This window comes from Sminthopsis crassicaudata, chromosome 5, assembly GCF_048593235.1.
Source record: "Sminthopsis crassicaudata isolate SCR6 chromosome 5, ASM4859323v1, whole genome shotgun sequence".
Lineage (NCBI taxonomy): Eukaryota > Metazoa > Chordata > Mammalia > Dasyuromorphia > Dasyuridae > Sminthopsis > Sminthopsis crassicaudata.
In genome coordinates this window covers 146,891,334-146,907,535 of record NC_133621.1, presented here as the reverse complement: position 1 = coordinate 146,907,535, position 16,202 = coordinate 146,891,334, and the positions used below count along the sequence as shown (strand labels likewise).

The 16,202-nt window shown below is 33.6% G+C and overlaps 1 protein-coding gene across 5 annotated transcripts in view; it reads left to right on the top strand.

Annotated features, from left to right (window-relative positions):
- The window catches only part of GSAP (gamma-secretase activating protein), a 102,383-nt gene that overhangs the window by 42,332 nt on the left and 43,849 nt on the right, over positions 1 to 16,202 (top strand). For 3 of the 5 annotated variants that reach the window (XR_012482418.1, XM_074268462.1, XM_074268461.1), the window contains 6 exons: positions 4,545 to 4,622; positions 7,270 to 7,347; positions 11,024 to 11,116; positions 11,222 to 11,439; positions 12,247 to 12,316; positions 12,961 to 13,043. Coding sequence is in view for 4 of the 5 variants with exons in the window: in XM_074268462.1 (XP_074124563.1) it covers positions 4,545 to 4,622; positions 7,270 to 7,347; positions 11,024 to 11,116; positions 11,222 to 11,439; positions 12,247 to 12,316; positions 12,961 to 13,043 (620 nt within the window). In the remaining variant the exon portion in view is untranslated. The remainder of the gene's footprint in view (positions 1 to 4,544; positions 4,623 to 7,269; positions 7,348 to 11,023; positions 11,117 to 11,221; positions 11,440 to 12,246; positions 12,317 to 12,960; positions 13,044 to 16,202) is intronic. The other 2 variants (XM_074268459.1, XM_074268460.1) reach the window with 2 other exon arrangements.

Here is a 16,202-nt window from a genome sequence, read left to right as displayed (position 1 = left end):
TGTTGAATTTTTTTCCTTGATTCATTCCTTGTAAAGTGTTGGATATTCAATTCAGTTGTTAGAAACTTCAGTTTGTCAAAAGAGCACATGAGACAATTGCATTGTTGGGAAGTATTCTTGTTATGGGGCAATTTTTTTCAACCTTTCCACATGCCATAATTGAAACTCAATATATGACAGATATCAGCACATACATTTTGAATAGTTATTATTTAGATTCTTCTAGCCTAAGGTTGGAAAGCTAAATAATTTTTTTTAGATGTATATGGTAAGGGAAATATGAGAAAGAAGAGAGCCTATCTCAAAGGCATCTTCTTAAAAGCTGTATTTTCAAAGAATAAATAGTTGAGTCCCTTAGCTGTCCTCAGTGTTCCTTATTTAGATAGTTTACCACCTGCCTTTCAGCAGTGTGTGGAGTAAAACTGCTTTCTGTGGTTCTTTTAAAAATAACCTCTGTGCTGTGTTTATTCTTCTTTCTTTGTTGAATTCAGAGGTGGTACTTTCTGATTCACTTTTTCTATTTTCACTGTTTACTGCATGATTTTATAAATGGGCTACTATATGCTATATCATATTGAGTAAAATACTTGATAAGTTTAGATGGCATGAGTTGTGAATGAGTCTGATTTTTCCTCTCATCAGTGTCTGTGAAAGAAGAAAATGTGCCCTGTTTTCCATGGCCAACCCTGGAGACAGAATGCTGCCTATGTCAAATGGGATGCTTCCAGATTGGCTAAGATCAAGCACTTCTGAGAATCCACTTTTGTTTTCCGACCAAGGGAACTAAATGATGAGTTGTCAGTTCAGAGGTCCACAGAAGGCCTTTTCAAATGACCTGTTTTGTGTATGTGCTTAAAAAATCACTTCCTGAGAGATGTAGAATTGGAGAGGGATGGAATAAAACAGGTGGTCTGGTCTATCATATCCAAGCCCAGTGTAGTTATCCACACAATAATAAGCTTAATTCTTCTCTGCATGCACATGAATGAATATAAATTCCCTAGTCACAGAAGGGAGGAAACTCTCATTCCTTTCCTCTAAAGTATTTAGCTCTAAATTGAATTTTAGTTAAGAACTGAGTCTATTTTAATAGCTAATAATCTGCTGACTAAATCCCTTTTGTGGCACTTTCTATTGGAGAGGGATGGATAGAAAAAAACCCCAATCCTACATCACTTTCACAAAATTTATAAAATTGGTTCTTTGGTTCCTGGGTAAGAAATTACATTTGCATTTTGGTGTTTTTATGTAACATTATAATTATTCCAAATAATAATATCCTATGAAAAATTAATATTATAAGTTCTTACTGGCAAAAAATTATTCCTTGTGAGCCAGCTGGTTTTGATATTCTTTCATGATCAGCCTCATCAATGGAAATTTATAGCACATTCACAAGGTACAAGGGATTCATCAAGAAGCTTTGCCTCTCAAATTATTTCTCTCCCTGCATCAACTTTTTCATGAATAGTGAATTTATGGTAGATTAACATAATTGACCATTCCAGTTCCCCCTGCAGTAGCCATTGTTTTGTGATTTGGGGTGTCCAAATACCATTTGTTTTAGTCATTAAGTCAGTACAGATATTTGAATCATGTTCCTGTTCACAGTATGGTAATTACACCAGTGTTACATTGGTTGTGGTTGTGATAAGCATCGTCTTCCCTGCAGCTGTTAATGTTCTTTCCCTTTCAAATTATCCTGGTAATACTTCTCTGTGTACATGTTGTATCCTGAGTTGAATACATACTTTTTGGGAGAGGGAACAAGTTTTTATTTTGTCTTTGTTTCCTCAGTGTCTTATATCTAGTCAGTGTAAAATAAATGTTAATTGGAATAGATTGTGTCCTACTCAATGGATCCAGATCTATTTAATGCTTAAAATTAGCCTCAAGGTATTTTCACTGGGCATATTTTCCTTCTGCCATATTTTAGCATCACTCCAAATTTCTGATCTGCCTTAGAGTAATGGTGACAGGAATAACAGTTTGTGAGAATAAATGAGAACTTTGCAAAAGAAAGCCTTGCATAAATTCTGAATTAGTTGGAGAGTCCAATGCATTGGTATAATTACCATACTGTAAACAGGAACATAACTTAAATATGTGTTTTGACATAATGATTGAGGAAAGGGTATTTGGATGTCATTTCTTTTTTCTGTCTTCTCTTTCTTATACCTCAATGTAATATATATGGTCTACGGACTTAGGCATTATATGTTATTGGTGAAGAATTAGAAATATGAAGCATTCCTCTCTTTGGGTTCCTTGGATGGAGGCAGGGCATGGTAGAATATGGCAGCAACTATTGAGTAGAATCCGAGGCAAAGCTCAAAAATAGGTTTGATGGTCACAATGTGTATAAAGCCTAAGTTCTGAAATAAAATATGAAGAGAGTAGGTAGCAAATTCATGGATTAAGGATTTGAAGGTGAAAGGTCTAACTTTGGCTTTCTACACTCTTTCAACTACATTTTTAATGTTCTTATCAGATTTTAAAATGACACAAAGAGGAGAATAGCTCACACTGGGCAACAGAATGAAGATCCAGAAAGTTCTTAATAGTCCAGAATAATTGGCTAAATCTAATAAGATAAAATTTACTGGAGGGGGATACAGAGTTCTGTGTTTGAGTTAAAAAAAATCAATTGCACAAGAACAAGAGTTGTGGCTGGATGACAACTTATGTGAAAAAGATCAGGGGGTTTTAGTAGTTTATAAGATTGATATGTCAGCCAAGTGACATGACAGTAAAAACAAAACAAAATAAAAATAAAAAAAATTTCTTAAGTTGCGTTGAGAGGCATAGTATTCAGAACACAGGAAGCAATAGTTTCACGTAACTTACCCTGATCCAAACACGACTGGAGCATCATGTTCAGTTCTGGGAACTATATTTTAGGAAGTGCATTAACAATCTGTATAGTGTCCACAAGAATGTTATTAGGATGGTGAAGAGGCTTGAGACGCTAAAAGGACTGGTTAGATTGGATATTTAACCTTGAGTAGAGATGAAGGATCTTAAATTATTTGAAGAGTTACCATATGGAAAATGTGCAGACTATCCCAGAGGATAGAAGCAGGATAAAAAGCTTTCTAACAATTAGAGCTATAATGGACAGCCTTGGGCAGTATTGGAGCCAGATTTTTTTTTTTTTAGCGAGGTCTTCAAACAAAACTTATAGGATCTTTTGTTGGGGTTTTGTTGAGTCAGTTCCCTTTCACGCATGGGTTGGATTAGGTAGCTTCTGAGGTTTCTTCCAACTAAGAGGTATATGATCCTTTTTCTTAGTCTGTTATTTTACAGATGATGAAATGTCTCTAAATACTGTTTTATGTATCATTTATCAGAATTGATGCAATTTTACTTCTATTATTTAACCATTGATTTGTTATACAAGTTTAAAATGTTCTTAATGAGTATCTTTTTTTTTTTTTCATGCACTCTTCTGAAGGCATTTCTCTTTGGGCAATGGTTTGGAAGCCTTCAAGTTACTTTGGTGACCAGACCAGAAAGAGTAGAAGCATTTTACTTCTTTCAATTGCATAGGGCCTATGAGTGCAAATGTAACTTTAAAATACAGAATATTAACTTGGAATAGTAAGTGTTCTGGTTAAAATGAAGTACAGAAATATAACTCAAGTCAAATCTGCTTATAAAGAGAGAACAAAAGCCTCAGTTGTTAGATGAGGCATTCAGTCTGTGGAATTTTTTTTAAAGGAAAAAATAAAAAAACAGAAAAAACTCCCAGTAAGATTAATGAGTTTTGTTATGGAAGCAGATAGTGCAGATTAATCTTTTTGTTTCTCAGACTTAGAATAGATTTATATTATTCCTAGGATTTGAAAAAAATCATGTGTCAATTCACTATATTTTCTGAGTGCACTCTTTTCATGAAGATTATTCAAGGCTCTGTGGAAAGTTAGAGGAAATGGAAAAACATGAACTCAGTCATTATGCAGTCTAATCATGGATATAGCACAAATAATATGAAAATAAATCTGAGGTAGTCATATATAAAACTATAAACTATATTTAAAGCCCATCAACTAGCTTAATATTCATCAAAATAATTGGATTTGTATATTGTATGCAATAGTGTGCTGGTAAACATTTAAAAATCAGTCCTCAAAAAAAGTATACATGATACATTTTAAAATCTAATCTGCATTATTAACATTTTCTTCATCACTTCCCTTAAGTTTGGAAATTAACAAAACAAGAAATTAAGCTTTGATATGTAGCATATGCCTATTTCCCAGGTGTAAATGCTTACAATGAAAATTTAATCATCAGTTCTTGCAAGCTGACTCCAGCTGACTCAACCCACCCTGCACTGTATGTCTGTTAGCTTCTTTCCAGCTACAGCTTATTTAACTGATCTTTTCTGTCCAGATTAGAGATGGTCAGTGTAACAAAAGAGTATTTGTCTATAGACTAAGAGAACATCTAGAAAAGCATTATTTCAAGTAATTTTGATTAACTGTGTATTCTTTAGGATACAAATCTCTTTGTAATATCATTGTCTACTGTTTCCTTTCTAGGAAGTTTGTGTGTGTGTTACAACAAGAAATCGGATGTGCAGGAGCAAGTTACATATTTAGTGTTTTATCTCCATAAAGGTAATTTATTGGATATTTGTTGAATAAGTTAAATACCTACTATGCAACACATTGCTTAAGACTAAAAGAAACACCAAAATAAATTAGATTCCCTCAAAGGATTGGTTTACAAATAAAATTATTAAAAACCTACTATGTGCCAAATACTATGCTTAGCACATTACAAATATCATCTCATTTGATCTTCAAGAAAACCTTGTGTGGTAGATAGCCATTATTATTCCAGTTTTCCAGGAAACTGAGCATGACAGAGCCTAAGTGACAGAGCTAGTAAGTGTCTGAGGTTGGATTTGAACTCAGTTTAACCAGATTCCAGGTCTGTACTCTGCCCCTATCTAACTCATTCTGGCAAAGGGTAATGACATATACATGGATAAATATAACACTATTAACTTCATGTTAATGACATTTTAAATGTAAAAGAAGGCATTGAACTTTGAGAAGTGAAGGAAAGATAATTTCCAGTTTTATGAGAGACTGGAGGGGATGGTAGATTAGAAAAACCTTCATGGAAGAAGTGACTATTCATAAAAGGCCTTGTACAGTATATTTGGAATAAAAATAGGCATTTTGGAATGGAGGGGGGGAAATATGAGAAGGGGTTTTGAGGGAGGAAAACACAAGATAATGATAATAATAATCATTGATACTTGTGTAACATGTTAAGGTTTATATTTTCACAACATTCCTGAGAAAAGTGGAACTGGTGGAAGTAAAATTACTTTCCTATTACCTAGGAGAGCAAGGTGTTGTTCTGTAGAATGCAAGTTTGTTCTTGGATTTTTTACTTTGATTTGGTTATTTTTCCAAAATTGTAGCAGAAACTTGGAGCTATATGGAAAAAGTTTCATTATAATAATTTTTTTTAGTCTTTCCAATGTTTTCTAGTTTCTTGGTGTTGGTAGTTTTCATAATAATGAATAACTGTTCTCTGAAGTACAATAAAAATAAATATTTGGTTATTATTAATGATCCTATGATTTTGCATAATTTTTTTGGATTGGAATGTTTCTTCAGATCTTGGTCTTCCAATCATGCTAATAGCCTTATTGTTACTCAGAATGAGAGTACACATTTATTAATATTTACTCCCTTATGGTTAAGTACTGTGTGGGTAGCTAAGTGGTTCAGTGGCTAGAGCAGTGAGATAGTGGGTAGAATTATTTTCCTGAGTTCAAATCCAACCTCAGCCACTAGCTGTGTGACCCCAGGCAAGTCACTTCACCATTTGCTAAACTTTTCTCATATGTAAAATGATCTGGAAAGGAAATGGAAAATCCCTCCTGTATCTTTGCCAAGAAAATCTCAAATAGGGTCACAGAGTCAGGCATGACTGAAAATGACTGAACAACAACTTCCTTATTCTAATTCCTGTACTTTAGGCTATAAGTTTCAGAGAAGGTGCTGCTCTGTATTAGAAGAATGTTCTCACTTGGAAGTTCTCTTTATCAATGAAATTGCAGAGCTAGTTCTTAGCTCCTATAATTAAAAGTTAATTCTTTCATCATCTACTATATAATAGGTCAATTGGTCAATTTATTTTATCTCACAGATTGGAAATTTGTGGCACAAAAATCAATAAATTAAGAACATTTTAAAATGTAGTCCAAAAATGTATTCACTGGATTGATTTAGCAGATAAGTGTCTTTCTAGTTATTAACTATCAATTTAGAGGGAAATCAATGCTGAGGAATGTTACAAATTTATATAGTTTGTACGTAGGTTGGGCTATGGCTGACTAATGATGGGTTGAAATAAAATAATTTGGGAGTATATCTTGGTAAATTTTTTTGGTTGCATTGGATTCAGCCATTCTGCATCTTACTCAGTTTTCTATGATAGAAAAAATATTTCCATAATAGGAGAGTAAAAGTAAATTAGGACCACACAAATCTGGTAACAATAAATTTAAAATACAAAATAAGTGTCTTTACTTTTTATGGTTTGGATCTATGGGAAAAAGTTTTCAATAACTTAATCACATTTTAAAATTTGAAACCAAAAGAGGGAATCACCTGAAATGTCAGGGTAAGAAAAATGGAGAATAAAACTTAATAAACTCAGCATTGTTGTGATTTATGTAAATGGCCTGACATATTCCAGCATTTTCTCAATCTAGAAGTGAGACCTTAGGGGGAAGAAGAGAACAGTTTTATAGGGTCTTATTGATCAAGAATCAGCTGTTGATGGCAGTGAACAATGGAATAAATATACATGTCCTCCAAGTCATGGAAATGGCCTAACAAAAAAATAGTTCTTTTTGTGAAACTTTGATAAAACTAACTTCTCTTTCTTAAAAAAAAGTTTTCTTTTAAAAGTTTCTTAGAAAATGCAGGATTTATGGTTGCCATAGGTATATCTGATCCCTCCCAAATTTATTCTCTAAAACCTACAGTAATGCTAAGTAGGAGATAAGACTTTTGAGATTGCTATAACACTTACAGATATACTCAGAGGACAAACTGAATGTATTGCTGGGTTTTAGTGGATGATATAGAGTTATAGGGTTAAAATACCATTGCTCTACCCTGTATTATATTTTACAAAATGCTTACAGTTTTTTATGCAATGGTATCTTTTATGTGGTTTTAATATATTATAATCTCTTCTATATTGCATAAATAGTCTCATATTTTATTTCCTTAGGGTATAGCAAGACCTTCACTGTTGATCTTGGGACACTGGAGTATCAATCAATAAAGGATATTACTTTTCTTAATCTAGGTAGGAGATTGAATTGCAGCTTTCTTGTCATTTTCCCTCCTCCTGTCAAATAGATGATATTCTCTAGTCTTCCAGAGAGATTTTTTTAAATTCTGCAATTATACTGTCACTTTGGGACTGCTATTATTTCTACTATAATCATTGACTTATGAAATCTCAGCCAAATCCCTGAAGGAGGTTAACCAGCTGGGAACATTTTGGGAAAAAAAAAAGTCATTTCCTTTTTAATCTAGAAACTGGGTTGTATGGCCTCCTATGACTTTAGGGTAATAGTCATGAAAGGGTCATACCATGAATGTTTCTGATTTCTCAAAGGTAATGTAAAAATGTTAGCAACAATAAAATGTTTGCCAACAGCCTATAAGAAATAAGTATAGAATCATATAGTCAGTATATGTTATTTGTGGTACCATAAGAGACTTATAGAAACCTTGGAATCACAATTCATCTTGGAGCTTTTTCATCATATAAATTTGGGAAAAGACATTTTTGGTTTTAATTTGAATTTTTTTGGAAGTGTAGGGATTAAGTACAACTTGGGCATTGTGGCACATGCCTACTCTCTGATTTTTGGGAAGAGAGAGGATGGTGGATCACTTGAACTGGAAGTTCTGAAATACCTATAGCTGACTGGGCGACCACACAAATCTGGTAACAATATGGTCAGTCCTCAAGACCAGAGGATTCTTAGGATACATAAAGAGTGACAAATCAGCCTAGATTGGATAAGAAGCCAATCAAAGTTTCCATGCTCATCAGTTCTGGGATCAGACCCATAAGTGAGCTGCCTTTCTAGCCTGAGCAAGATTGAGAGAGAGAGAGAGAGAGAGAGAGAGAGAGAGAGAGAGAGAGAGAGAGAGAGAGAGAGAGAGAGAGAGAGAGAGAGTGTGTGTGTGTGTGTGTGTGTGTGTGTGTGTGTGTGTGTGAAAGAGAGAGAGAGAGAGAGAGAGAGAGAGAGAGAGAGAGAGAGAGAGAGAAAGAGACAGAGACAGAGAGAGACAGAGAGGCAGAGACAGGAGAGATAGATATATATACTCCCACAGACAGTAAAAATACACACATATCTATATAGGGAGATGGACATATGCAGAGACGAAGATACACTGGATTTGCTATTTTATTGATAAAATGAACTTCAGTTGAGAAAATTCCCCCAACCAATGCAGACTGGTACCTTCTCTGAATGTTATAGTCTTAGGAGAGTTGCCTAGAACACTTAAGAAGTTAGAAGTAGAAGTGTCTAAAGAGAAAAATAAAGCAGAGGTATCTAATGTCTACCTCTTTCCCATTCTTCTGCATTCCTTTAGAGAGGTAAAGCAGCTTAATTTAGGAGTAAAAGTTACTATTTGTAGTATTAACTGTATTTATAAAATTAACCTGTCACATATGGGATATAGCAATAGTTTAAAAACTAATTTCAGTCATGATGCACTTGATAGGTATAGGATCCACAATTTATTCATTTCTTTCATATAAAAATGCCATCTTTTTCATATCATCCTATATAGCATTTATCTCCCATCTCCACACTTGTTCACACTCCCATGCTAACAAAGATAGTCAAGCACAATGCAGCAAATATATCTGTCCTCATCACCCATATCAGGCTTGTATAGCCAGTCAGTCATCAGGTTTCAATATAGTTAATTGAATTAATCCTGATTTCATTTGCTTTTCTTGTTACTTTATATGTTATTATAATCTATCTCTTTAGTTCTGCTTATTTTCCTTTGTATTTTTTCATATAAGTCATCCCATGTTTCTCTTTTCATTACAGTAATATTCCATTTCATTCATATAGCATAATTTGTTTATTCATCCCTAAAATGATGGGCACCCGCTTTGCTTCCAGTTTTTCTATAATAAATAAAATGTGCCTATCATTATTTTGTTTTATGTAAAACCATTCTTTTTATTCTTTGACTTTTTTGGGATTCATAATCACTTGTGAGATTGTTAGTCAATAAGCATTCATTGTTGTTGTTCATCCTTCATTCTCAAAGAGGGCCAATGACATCATGGGGTTGATATCATGATTTGCACATTAATTAGATTTTAAGTGAGGCAGAGCCACACAAAGTCATCAGCTGCACTCTCTTCTGCAAAGTTATAACCCCTTACTATAGACCACTCATTGTGCTATATGCTGAGCATACAAAGAAAAGCACAACTAGTCTTTGCCTTCCAGGAGCTCATATTTTAGTGGGGAACAGAACAAATAACTGACTTGGACACATTCAAGATGCATGCAGAATAATTGGAATATCCTAGGAAGTAGGGAGGAGGGGATGGGCTTGACAAGGAACAGCAGGAAAGAGCTTCAGAAGGAGGGATTTGAGCTGAATCTCGAAGTAAGCTAAGGAAACTAAGGCAGAGGGGAAGAGGGGGTACATTCCAATTCACAGCTTTAGGAGTTTGTTGGGTGAATTCTTCACTTGTTTATTTTGTTTTTCTTAGTTATTTGGAGAAATCTCTCATATTTGTTAATAGAGTTCAATTCTTTTAAGAAGAGTTCAAGTTCTTTGACTTCTTCTGAATTGAGTGGGGAAATGGATCTTTGCCCTATATATGCATGCTAAATACCTATAAGTTTTAAATAGCAAATTCCTATCAGAGATATTTATTGCAAAGATTTTTTCCTGATCAAAATCAATTGCTTTTCTTCTTGTTCTGTATGTACTTATTTGAATAAAAACTTTCTGATATCATGTAATCAAAATTAATTTGTCTTTTATGTTTGTTTCTATCCTTTGTCTGGTTAAGAACTCTTTTCCTACCCAAAATGGTGAGAGGTAACCCATCTGGTTTTCCTTTAGTTGTTGTTTTAGTTTTTTTTTGTTTGTTTGTATGGTTTGACCTTTTATATTAAAGTTATGCATCCATTTTTGAGTTTTGTTTTTGTGGTATATAGTATAAGATATTAAGAGACAGCATGGTACAGGGGAGAGATCACTGATTGTGGAGTTCAAATTTCACCTCTATTGCTTACTACTTGAGTAAGTACTTTGGGCCTCAGTTTCTTTGTATCTAAAATGAGAGTATTAAACTAAATAGTCTTTGAGGTTTTGTTTGATCCAGCTCTAATTTCTGCTAAATTGTCTCCAGCTTTCCTGAAAATTCTTACAAAATAGGAGCTTCTTCCTAAAGCAATTTTAAATTTTTGGAGTTTATCAAAAAGTAGGCAAATTCAGTTATTTCTGATTTTATTTCATCTATTGACAAATAAAGGGGGCAGCTAGATTGCACAGTGGCTAGAACACCAACCCTTAAGTCAGGAGGACCCGTGTAACTTTGGGCAAATCATTTAGCCCCACTTACCTCACCCCCCCAAAAAAAACCCCAAACAAACCAAAAAAGGGTATATAAATGCTGACCCTTGATTTCCTGATCTGTAAAATGGGGCTCATTTTACCTTACAGTTTCAAATGAGATAAATTTTTGTAAAGTATTTTGCAAACTCTAAAGCACTATGTAATTATCCATCATTATTGTTGCCTTCATCTTCGTCAAGTGGTTGGCTCTAAATTGATAGGAAGTCTGTGGTTTTGTGATACTGCTTTAAAAAATTGGCAATCTTTCTATTGGGGTTAATCCCAGATTCCTGAATTGATGTTCATCTAAAAAGCTCTGAACTCTGATTTTGCAAAAACAAAGATAGTGTTTTTCTTTTTGACAGACTGTTATGTGGCTGTTTACCTGCCTGGCCATTTCTTTCATCTTCTTAACACTCAGCATCCTGATTTGATGTGCCACAGTCTGTTTATTACAGGTACAGTGCCAATTTTTAAAAAAATGGGCACCTCATATTTAGTTGAGTGATGGTGGTTTCCTGCCTTCGTTGATTCCATTTCTTTTCCTCTGTCTTCCTCCCTAGGCAAGAATGAAAAGATGAACTTGCTTCCTGATGGTCCATTACAGTCACTCTCAGGGGCCTTGGCTTGGGACTGGTGCTCTGGAAAGCTCTTTAAAGTGAGCTTTAACCAATCATCTTTGTTACATTTCCTATGGAGCAGCCCTTTGGACTATGAAAGGTTGGCTGTGTTGAATTGCCTGCTGGCACAAAGCAGGAATCCAAGAGTCTTAGAAGTCCAGGTTAGAATGGAACTTATACTTTAAAATCTAGATATGGAATAGCAAATAGTTGTGAATATTCTCAGTAGTTGAAAATATTCTTGTTATTATTATTTGTGAGTTGCTAGTTACGTTTTTTCACCTCTTCTCCTTACCATAGTCCTCCACTTTGTTCTCAAGTTCCCCAATTATAGCACCTTCATTTAACTTTACTGAACAGTAGAACCATAAATATGTATGTATAATCTAGATTTCCCTTTGTCTTAATTTAAATTTAATATCTATATACTTATCACTATCTAACATAAATACATAGTAGATGTTTAATAAAATGATGAGAGTCTCAAATATCTGTCACCAAAGTGATTATGATATGAGTGGGGCTGAGCATTTGCTCGATGTAAGAAATATACTAAACCTGTGGACATAGATCATATAAATGTAATAAGACCCATCACAATGTGGAATTCAATTTAAGGCAAATCTGTCTTAGACCTTATCTCAAAGGATTTATTAGATAGATATGTCAGAAGTACTTCATTTTCGTGGTAGACTATAAGCTTTTTTGAGAGCAGGAACTATTTTTGTCTTTGTCGTGATGTCCTTGGAAATGCCTAATAGGATAAATACGTGTAGGATAAATGAATGAATTATAATAAAATTTCATCTCTAACAGAATCTTACATTATGGGCCTTTGAAATGGCAAAGAACTATGTCTATTTTTAAAAAATTCTAAATAGAAATTTGAATTAAAATTAGCCATGTAACACATTGATTTGTCTTTAAAAATACTAATAGATTTTTTTAAACTTCTTAATTCTTTAAAGATTATTCAATGGATTTTTGAGAACATGAAGACCTGTTATGCATTTGATCCTATTCAGGAATTTTTAATTGGTAGGTATGGCTGATACTGCAGTTTAAATATTTGATCCTTTTGCTTTCAGGGACACAGTAAATTATGATACCTCAGTCTGTTTATTGATGCTTAGGAGTGTTTTTATTTTGACTGTTGTAGTCAGTGGCTAATTAAATTTCATTCTCCTGTGACTAGGTAGAAATCAATAGTTACTTAGAGATCGATGTGTTGTGATCCTAGTCTTGTGTGAATGATTTTTTATAAGTTATAATCTTCTTAGAATAGCCTTGAGTTGCTTTCATAAAAATAGCATAAAATTCCTCTGTTAATTTTGTTTTATGTGAGCACCAAATAACTTGTGAAAATATATTTATCATGTATATTTATTTTTGAATTTTTAAATTTACTTTTAATATTTAAATTTTATTTCATTTTCAGTTCATAGAATAAAACAAGTATTAAAATATGTTTATTTCATTTGTATATAATTTATACTTAAGAACTGACAGTTTTAAGTATAATATAACATAATACAGTTTTCAAAGTATAATAAATAGTTAAAATCAACATGTTGGATAGTTTTTAGAGGTGAGGGAAGAGGCCATGGAAAATATGTTTTTCTGATGATTTGCAACTTCTTCTATACTGTCATAATTAAACATTCTCTTTTTTATCCATCTAGCCTCCTTATACTGGAAATTCTGTCTGGATATTAACAATATGGATAAACTTCTTCCATATTCCTCATTACATTCTTGGAATAAAGTAAGTCAATATAGTTTTTAATGAATAAGATACTAAGATGTTTTTATAATACACTTAGTATTAGAATAATGTGATTGATCTCATCAATGTTGCTGAAAGAGCTATAGTAATGGTGGCTCTCCTTTCTTTCACTCTTCTTCACTAATGATGTCAGTGATATTATTGTCTTATGTGCTCTTTTGTTCCATGAAGTTATCTAGAAATCAGAGTTAATATATAGATCCATTCTCAAAGTTCCCAAAACTTCAATTTGGTAAGACTCAGTAACTTATAAAAATGCAGCCATTGGTGGAGCATCAAGATATGGGACAAGGCAACTTCTATAAAGCAAATGCAATCCGATCAAATGTACTCTCTTCCTATTAGGAAGCCTAAATGAAGAGGCTGAACTCTTTCCTCTTGGGGCACAGTGTAACACACTCGTGATTCGTGTAACTAGGAAAGTAAAAACAATGTGTCTGAAAGCTGCCCTGTTTTTTCTCCTTTTGCATTTATATACCAGGACTGAACTGTTAGTGGTTGAGGCAAAAATTGATGCAAAGAAGATGGAATCCATTTGAAGTTACCAAGCTATTGAGAATACTGTAATGATTTAAATGATAATCCTTCACATTTAACATTCTTAGAATTAATACTGGAAGGAATTTCAAAGTTTATCCAGTCCACCACTCACTTTACAAAAGGAGAAACTGAGACATAAGAAGATTATGAATTGTCTGTATAGTAAAGAGTGGGATCTGAACTCAAGCACTTTGAATCAACATACAGCACTCTTATTATACTTACTATATTTACTATACAATATATACCATATTCTTACTAACAATTCCACTCAACATTATTATGTATTTTTATATAGAGTACTGTCCTAGTGCTGGATAGGGAAAGGGAGAAGAGGTATAAAGATTAGATAGAGCATATTGTCTTGAAGGTTTATAAAGCTCTCTTCTCCCTCAAACAACCCTATCAAGTATATAACACAAATATTCCCATTTTACAGATATAGAATCTAAAGCTCATAAAGTTTAATGATTAGTTCATGGTGAGAGATCTGGTAAATGTCAAAGCCAGGATTCAAACCCACATACCATGATTTTAAGCCTGTCGGTCTTTCTCTACATTAGGATGTCTGCAGTGAGAAGAGCAGATTAAATTTGTATAACCTTATAAAAAAGGACTTTATTTATGTCCATTATCTCATTTAATTATTATCTTCCATTTTATAGTTGATAAAACTGATTAGTAAAATAAGACACTGGCCATGTTCTTATCAAATTTATAACATAGTAGGGTGATATGACAAGTTCACAGATAACTATAATACAAAATGTTACATGATAATAGAATAAAATCTCCAAGTCAGGTGTTATAATTTAAGGAGAAAAGAGATTCTTGAGGAAATCAAAGAAATCTTCACATAGAAAATAGTATTGGGGCTGAAATTTAAGGGATATATAGGATTCCAATGAGTAGAAAGGGAAGGAAAAATGTAAAGAGGGAAAAGCATGGAACATGAATGGAAGACAGGGAATAGTTTAATTTTGCTGGGATATGAAAAGAGAAAATGTCTAAAAAACATAGACATTGGGACAGTAAGTAACGGAAGACCTGAGTTCAAATGTAGCCTCAGACACTTACTAGCTCTATGACCCTGGACAAGGCATTTAATCTTATTTGCCTCAAAAGAATAAACAAACAAAAACCTGTAGATATCTAAAGAACTAAGACTGATTTTCATTTATTATTTGTATCTTCAGAGTCTTATACACAATAAATTCTTAAATGGGAGTTCAAAGAGTCATAGATCTAGATCTGGAAGCAACTATAGAGGTCACCTATTTCAGTTGCCCTTAATTTCATGTGAAAAAAAGTGAGCCATGGAGAGATTAAGTGACTTGCTCAGACATTAAGTATCTGAGTCTGGATTTCAACCCAATTCTTCTTGACCTCTGTCTATTATTCCATACTGCTTCTAACTTTACTTAGAGTTTGTTGGTTGACTGGGGGCCAGATTGCGAAGAGCCTCAAATGCCAGGTTAAATAGCTTAAACTGTATTCATGAAGCAAGTGGGAGTCGTTCTGAGCAGAGTTTAGTATATGAAAATAGTCCTTGAAAAGTAAATATGAACTATGTTTGAAGCAAAATGGAAAATAAGTTAATCTCTAAACTATTCAAACTTTTGTAGAGCCCTAATGTTTACATATTTCTAAAAGCCCTTCTTCCTACTTCAGACTGGATTTATACAGTTGCCAACTTCTCAGTCTGTATGGTGCAATTTTCCTCCTTACCATCCTGTCCTTTCATCCCTTTTATTTAACTACATTCTGAAAATAAATGCAAAATCTGTAGCAATTCAACAGGAAGTTTACAGGTTAAACCACATTGAAGACAGGAAATGTATGATCTTTGTCCTTCCCCAATCACCCTACTTATTTCCCCTAGTTTTTTTGAATACCTCATTATCAGCGCCAAGGAGGTAGAGTATTAGAGGTTAACTTATCCATATGATTTTACATATACATATATTAGCTGGATATCATCTGAGTGAATTACCTTAGGAAGAAGAGCCTCTAACTTGGATGGATAAAGGAAAATGGTTTGTAGTGATGTCCTTCTTGCCTTATTCTTGGGGAAATGAGAAGGCACATTTTAATAGACATAAAAAATGTAACTTCAATATTTGCATATGCTAAGAAATTTGCTTAGAAAACCACTTAACCACTTTCTAGTTAAAGAGCTAATGTTTTACTTTAAATGGTTTGTCTTTAGCAATTATATACATTGGTTAACCTCTTATTTCCTAAATTTGTAAATGTGCATAGTGCTGGCTGGGCACTTAGTAAATATGCAGTAGATAAAGATTTGTTGGTTTATATCCACAGAAGAAGTAATAGGTTCACCTTGATTCTATATGGCAACATAAAAAAGAATAATACAGTACCATATTTACAAGGACACCAAACAATATGGTGCCTTCTGTACCCACAAGAGAAAGATAATGCTGCAGTTTGGAGAATGTTGAACCTGAAGTTAAGAAAACCTGCATTCAAATGAAACCTCAGGGACTCTTATTAGCAGGGCAATACTGGGCAAGTCACTTAACTCTACCTCATTTTCCTCATCTGTAAAATGGGAAAATAAGAGCATCTATCTCTCAG